The 7,500-nt window shown below is 40.4% G+C and overlaps 1 protein-coding gene across 5 annotated transcripts in view; it reads right to left on the bottom strand.

The window, feature by feature from the left end:
• LOC137992040 (peptidyl-glycine alpha-amidating monooxygenase B-like) overlaps positions 1–7,500 on the bottom strand; it is a 45,477-nt gene that overhangs the window by 14,765 nt on the left and 23,212 nt on the right. For 3 of the 5 annotated variants that reach the window (XM_068837100.1, XM_068837098.1, XM_068837102.1), the window contains 5 exons: positions 6,699–6,801; positions 6,286–6,389; positions 5,873–5,956; positions 5,473–5,527; positions 11–78 (listed from right to left, as the gene is read on the bottom strand). In XM_068837100.1, the coding sequence (XP_068693201.1) occupies positions 11–78; positions 5,473–5,527; positions 5,873–5,956; positions 6,286–6,389; positions 6,699–6,801 (414 nt within the window). The remainder of the gene's footprint in view (positions 1–10; positions 79–5,472; positions 5,528–5,872; positions 5,957–6,285; positions 6,390–6,698; positions 6,802–7,500) is intronic. The other 2 variants (XM_068837101.1, XM_068837099.1) reach the window with 1 other exon arrangement.

Genomic DNA, 7,500 nt, shown 5'->3' with positions numbered 1-7,500 from the left:
CATTCTAAACCTTTCTTTTTTGGTGGAATCAAAGACCATCCATCAGCCAAAAGCTTGATTCCTGCCACATACTTCTGCCTAACAGAAATTACTTAGAGAGTCAACATGGAGCCTAAAGGTTATATCTGGCCACATTAAATTCGCAGCCATAGAAAAGTTTCCCCCAGAACCACACCAACAGTATGGGACTCGGGTTGTAGTGTAATTTCAGAAATGAATTAACTTGACCATAATCAGACTTTATATGCTAGTACTCCAACTGCCCCTCTGACATCATTTCTTTACTTTCACTGAGGCCATCACTTCCCCCTGGCTTGATACACCAAGGGAAGGGGAATAGGATTTAAAAAAATGGAAACAAATTTAAAAATATTTATATTGTTTGCTCAGCAATGCTGTAGCTATAATTATACATCAGTGATTCATCTACCTGCACATCCTTGTCTTTGATGCATAAAATGCCAGGAATAACACTTACTGACTGTATTTACTTCGATAAGCGCTGCCCCCAAACAAGTGCCGCCCTCAAATAACCGCTGCATTTGGGACAAAAAAGCAAATAAGCACTGCAGTACCATCATCATCATCATTCGGTTGTGGAGCAGGCAATGACAAGATTTCTCCAGGCACATTGATCTTGGGCAAGTGTGGCGATTGTGTCGGCCTCCATCTCACCTTCATCATACCCTAATATGCTTTGGATGTAACATAAGTAAGAGGAACGAGGAATTCCAGGTCTCCTTTGCCATGTGGTGGTATGTAGAGTGCATATCTTCTAGCAGGGTCTTCTTCTGGGAGATGAAGGATATGCCCAAGAAAACTCAGCTGTTGCTTCCTAACATGGTGAACAAGAGGCTCTGCGTTGGTCATGGAGTATACGACAGAGTTGAATACATGGTCGTTTAATATCCAGCATGATCCTGTAGCAATAAGCGGCAAATGCATTGATTTTGCATACCATATCTTGAGATAGCACCCAGGATTCGCAGCCAACCACAGGTGGTGTAAAACAATTTGACTTGAGTTGAAATGGATAGTTGCAAACTTCCAAAATCATTCGAGCTTCCAGAAAAGAACCCCATGATAGTGGCTTGCATCTTTTAAAATCACTTGCGGAGGATTCCATTTGGGAGCTGAGATAGTTAAAATCTGTGACATGGTTGATGGCTTCATCATAGACTTGCAGTGGTAGCGCAGTTGTGTATTCTGTCGTAGGCACACTTATTATTATGAGGCCAAGGTCTTTTGCTGCTGATGCTGTTCTGATAAGCTGGGCCTGTGCAAGGGGGACAGTGGATTCTAACAATGCAATGTCCAGGTCATTTAGTACCTTGACTGGATACCTTCTTGAACGACGTGGATGTGTCACAACTCCACAGTGAAGTGGCCTTTGTCAACAGGAAGTCAACCAAGATGATGAACAGGAAAGGGGCAAGAACATTGCCCTGGAGCACGCCGTCAGAAATACTCCCATCACTGTACTTCTAGAGTTGCAGTACAGTGTGCTTATACATGTAGCATTGACCACAGCTTCTGGTATTCCATAGTGGCGCAACATGGCAAACATAACCCTCCTGTCAATGGAATCAAAAGCCTTCTTAAAGTCAATGAAGGTGACAGTGATAGGGAGCTGGTAGTCTTGGAAACTTTCCAATCGGCACAACCTCTGCCAGGGCAAAATCCTGCCTGATTACTCCTTAGGATGGGATCCACATCAGGGATGTCAATAGGGGGCCGTAACCCATAACACCTGGTACCGCTGAGCTGACTTGATGTTATGGGTGAAGATGTTCATTGTTGCAAGAAATTAATTTTTTAAAAAATTACCTGCTGAAATAAAATACAATATTGCTTCTTGGTGTCTTGACTCCTTGTTTCGTATCTATGTCCAGCTTGTAAAATCGGAAGATAATTTATAAACTTTAAATCCCTGTGAATCCACTGAGTTATTGGAGGCCATTTACAAACGCCTGCCATTCTGAAAGCTGAAAATGGCCCTGGTGACGAGGTTGTGCATGGCTTCTACCTTTTGTGAAATTCCACTGACCGATATTCGTTGTGTTCCCAGTGGATTTCAGTGTGCAATTAATTAGCGTGTACCCAAGAACTGTATTCGTAAAAGTAAAATTTTTTAGAATTTTTTCAAATCATGTCGTCCGAACTGGCAACAGGTTTTACACCATTCCAAGAATGATGGAATTCCTTTTGAATGAATTTCTTTTGAATGACGTGAATATTATTGGTAAACTATAGTGTTTGGAAGAGAACTGAAGAATTAAAAAACACTCAAGTTTTTTTGCAAATTAATATTAACTTTATTCATTTAATCTTTGTGAAGTTAGGTGTATGAAACTTATGAAAGTTAATTAATATGAAAAGTGAGGGTTATTATCACTGAATAGAATTTCCTTTTCATGCATCAGAATCCAGGAAAACACACTTCTTAGCGGTCTCTTTCTCTTTTTCAAACATTTTCTGGGGGAGCATACCCCCAGACCCCCATAGGGCCTCAGATCCTGCAGACCTTTGCTAAGTGGCTGCTGGCCACATCAAGAAATGCTACGGGTGAAAACTTTGATGAAACGGCTGCTTAAAAACTTATTGACATCCCTGCATATGATCTTGAATTCTGTTGAACAAGATTCTGTTGTGCACTTTGGCAGCAACTGACAGGAGGTACATTCCTAGATGTAGTTGGTCATCAAGCTGAAGTCCTCTTTCTTGGGAAGAGGAGCAACGAAACTAGTGGGTCACTGGTCGGGCGGTGTGAGACTGCTGTATACTTCAGCGCAGAACCCTTGAACAACATCAATTATTGCATCGCCGCCATTTGCAGTGCTTCAGCTGCGATGGCAGCATCCAGTCCACCAGCTTTATTTATCTTCATTCATCGTATAGCTAATGCCGTTTCCACACGTGTTGGTGGTCCAGTCTGGATGTGGAGGTCCTGGGAAGCAGGAAGAGAGAGTTCTAATGGTGATGAACCACTGCTGTTGTTGAGCAGAGAACTAAAACTTTCTTTCCATTCTGCAAGTTATTCATCCACATCACTGGTTGGCAGGGTTTCCTCTCTTTTCTTGACTTTGACACTGGATTTCTTGCCTTTGCCAGAGAGGCTTTGCATGATTTTCCATGTACAGTGTAGTTGTATAGTCGCCCTTTGAGTCAGCCAGTCTAAGATCTTTCAGTATTTGCTTGTTCAGTATAGCTGCTTCATCCAACTTCTATGACTCATTTAACGTGTTAAGCATCTGCCATCATTCTCTTGACTGCTTTGACTTTGAGACTAGATGTCTCCTTTTCGCTTTGTCCCTCTCCAGCTTCAGTTTGGTAGTATTGTCTGACACCCAGCTCGGCATACCACATTATCTGTGTTTACCAACTACTTTCTTCGCAACTTCGAAGACAGCATTCTCAATTGTTGGTACCTTTGAGTTATTTGTGCAGACATGTCATTGCACTGGAGGGCTTCAAATCTATTGGATACATGTAGTCCTAACTGAAATTGTTGCCTTGCGCTGTTGCTTAGCAACTTCTTCCCAGCACATTTTGCAGGGTTTGCCCTTGGTGGTTCTGAGGCTGCAGACTTGTCAAATGCTAACAATCCTGACGGGCTGTGGTCAGAATCTAATTCCATTGAATTGTAAGCTCTGCAATTCCTCAGAGTTTGACCACTTGCTGTTTATCAGGATGTGATCCAGCTGGTGTGTTGATCCTGTTGGACCCACGTCCACAGGCTTTGTTTCGGTTGGGGAAATTTCATCTGTGCCGGAGTGCCTGTGTTCTTCACACATGGCCACAAGCCTTTAGCCAGTATCATTTGTTTCTTCATAAAAGCACTGGTGACCAATAACTTCAGGGTAAGTATGATGCCTGTCACTTCCAACCCTGGCATTGAAATCTCCAACAACCAAATGGATATTGTGTTTTGACCTGTTCTAAATGGTCTTCCAGGTTGTCGTAGAACTCTGTCTCATCATCTACAGTTGCACTCTCCGTGGGAGCATAGACTGTTGTCACTGTGACTTTGGGATTTCCATAAAAGGTAGCAGTGATGATTGTGGTGGAAATGGATTGCATGCTTGAAGACATCTATGGATTCGCTTGGTCATCAGTATTCCAACACCAGGAGCAAGGATGGCAAAGTCGGTTAGTGTCCGGCCTTGGTGCAAGAGGTCTTGAGTTTGATTCCCGGATCTCTCATCCAACTTCTTTCCTTTCAGTGTAGCTCAAGTAGCTTTAAATACCCATAAAATGGAGCACTGATGGAGAGGAGTAAAATGAGTGCACCGTTGAGCTCAGGTTTGTCAGTTTAATTACTGTTATGCGTTATCACTGTTAAATATGGTCGCTTTACTTTGCTTTGCTTTGCTTCGCTTCACTTTACGCCACCATGTCTTCTTTTGTTGCTGTGCTGTGAATTAACCTCCAGTTCTTGTCATCAGACCATAACTCATCTGTGGGATTGGAGGTGATTAGGCAATGTTCTTGGATGCCAATAATATCTACTACTGCATCAGTACATTACTGCCTACAAATAGCTGATGAGTCTTCCCTTGTTGGTGCAGTGTTCATACATTGTATGTTGATGCAATAAGAGGTTTGAAGGCAGACAGACAACGTTTCTCAGGACCATCAGTTCGTGTTGGTGTACCAAGTTCCTGCTGGCCTATCATGGAGTCATCATCATTGTAATTGTAATTTTTATAATCATGGTAGTGCCATAGTCTCTTTAATCCGGTCTGACAGTCCCAATGTGGCACTTGTTCAAAGAATCTTGTCAGTCATTAATAAAAACACTAAAAAGGAACTCTAACACAGCAATGTTCTTCAGTTCAAAGTGATTGTATTCCACAGTTCATCCACTACGCAAAATGCCATGAGAGTCAAATGGTGACTATCAAAAGACAATTTTGTTAATTTCAGTACAGAAATATGAGCACAGCACTCGAATAAGCACGGCACTTGAGGCGTGAAAAATTAAATGCACGCCACAGGACTTATTTGAGTACATACGATAAGTAATTAAAATATTATTTGAAAACACAAGTTCACAAATAATTATTAATGAATTATCAATGATTAAATAAATCAATTAATTAATAAAAGTGATCATGAAAAATTAAATTTTGTGATCTTTGTGCAAAGGATGACCATTATGGCTGATTCCTATTTTGGTGCTTCTTTGAAACAATATCATTCTTGAAATTAAGTTCCCTGCTTAGCACCTCGTCAATTTCAAATCCAATATTCTGTACCAAGATTATTTCAACAAAAATCTCATAAAATGCTCACTGCCATACCAACCAATTACCTCATTCCCAGGGTCTTTCATCTCCCCACCCTCCAGGGAATGGTTTGCTTACACAAGTCATCAACCAGGGAAAATCAATTCTCATCTAATTGTAAAAACTTACTCCAACTGAAGAATTCTAAGTCCATATTCTTATTGTGATACAGTACAAAACTTACCGTGCAAAAGATGTGTTGAGATCCACTCCAGAGTTATCTTTCAAAGAAGGGTTAGCTTTAAGGAAAAGATGCATCACATGACTCAGAGATAATTGTGCAGGCTAAATGAATGCAAATATTATTTAACCTATGTTACCTGGCATCCAATATCACTAAATAAATTTAAAAATACTAGGATTGCACACAAGATACCGGTACCTGCTCTATCTATACATTGAGCAAGAGAACAAAGTCCTTTTTGTGATGCCAGTACATAACAACTAAATATTTGAAGGTATTTAAATAAAGTGCCACTTCTATTCCATAGAAAAGACTTAGTAAGAGATAACAATAAACTCTTTTACCAACTGGGGCATCAATGAATTAAGTGCGCAGTAGAAGGTTATATTCATATACGTACCAACAAATTGATCAACTTTTCCATAATGAACTTGCAGTACAAGGTAAGCAATTCCAGAATCCCCTCCCACTTCAAATGCAACATCTAAAAAAAATAGCTGTATCATAACACTAAAATTCACAAAAAAATTAATGACAATTAAACAAAAATAAATTACAGAAAGCTTCTGTTTGCCCTGAGTACAAAACTGCGAATCACACATCCGCATAAATACCAAGGAGTCAATGGCTTAATCACTCACCTAACCACTTAACTCACTTAACCCCTTCACGCCTAAACCGGCCACACTTATCTTAGTATTTTATTCTCAGACTGTCTAATGCCAGACGATTTTACTCGTCAATGGGTTAAAGAAAAAGAAAATCCTGTTTGTTCTTTGCCATTTTGTTCCCTGCACTTTATTTGTACTGTACCTTTGGGAAGTTTAAGGTCAGGAGCATTTCTTCCCCATGCATATAATATTTTCTCTCCTGCACCCTGACGACCACAGACACCTTTTCCCATATCTCCACAATTCCTACAAAAGAAAGAGTTAATTAGGTTTTAAAGATTTAAGCTGCAGTATCTAGTTACTGTAAGAAATAAATGCAGCAGCCCAGCCATCAGTGAAAATATTTTGTTTATTTTTCTTGAAAATCTAGCCCAAACCTGCAAAACAAAATCATCAGATGTTGCTACTGGGATTTGTGTTTCTGCATCTAAAAATTTGCAATTTTATGATAGGCATTAGTCCCCAAATATAATTTTTATAGACTTTACTTTATTCTGATCCATTAAAAGACTAAAATCTTACACCAAAGGAAACAGCAAATTTTGAAACACACACCAAAATTTTCCATTTGTGGCAAAAGACATTTCAGCTGGAACTTGGCACCCAAACAATAACATATGATGTGCTGTATGCATCTCTGCAAAAGGCTTAAATCCAACTGAAAAAGGAAGAAATCATTTCAAAACGTGATGAAGTAAGATCATCCAAGTGAGAGGAGTGTTAAGGCCGGGACACACTAGGCGACAAGTCGCAGCGACGTGTCTCTGCGACAAATTGCTCCATGTGTACTACTTGCAAAACAAGTCACTGCGACACGACGCCTGTTCGTACCACACGCAGTGATTTCGTATGAGGGGGAATGTGAACTAGTTTTCTAATTCAATATGGCTGACCATATGACACTCTCTCATTGGTTCATTTAGATTTTGTCGCAGCGACTTGTTGCAGGAAGTGTAAACACGATGCAACAACGCTGCTTTCGCTAATTTTGTCGCTGCGATAAGTCGCACAAATTCAAACTGGTTTGAATTCGTGCGACTGATCGCAGCGACAAAATTCTGCCGCAGCGGCAATGATTTTCATGAAATTAACCGTGTCACACAAGGCGATTTGTTGGGGCGACTTGGCCCCGCAACGTGTCCCCGCGACGTGTCCCAGCAACTTATCGCCTAGTGTATTCCGGCCTTTAAGTATTTATGAGTCAATGAGTCAATGAGTCAATGAGTCAACGAGTTAGTGCAGTTAATTAAACCATAAAATGAAAGCTAAAATTTCAGAGAGTGCTTAGGCCTAATCACTGAAACGAGGGCTTAGGCTTAATCAACAAATTTTTGCTATATTGACTGTGAGTCTCATT

This window comes from Montipora foliosa, chromosome 2 (assembly GCF_036669935.1).
Source record: "Montipora foliosa isolate CH-2021 chromosome 2, ASM3666993v2, whole genome shotgun sequence".
NCBI classification, from domain to species: Eukaryota; Metazoa; Cnidaria; class Anthozoa; order Scleractinia; family Acroporidae; genus Montipora; species Montipora foliosa.
Note: the sequence above shows the minus strand (reverse complement) of the source record. Positions and strands in the feature narration are given on the sequence as shown.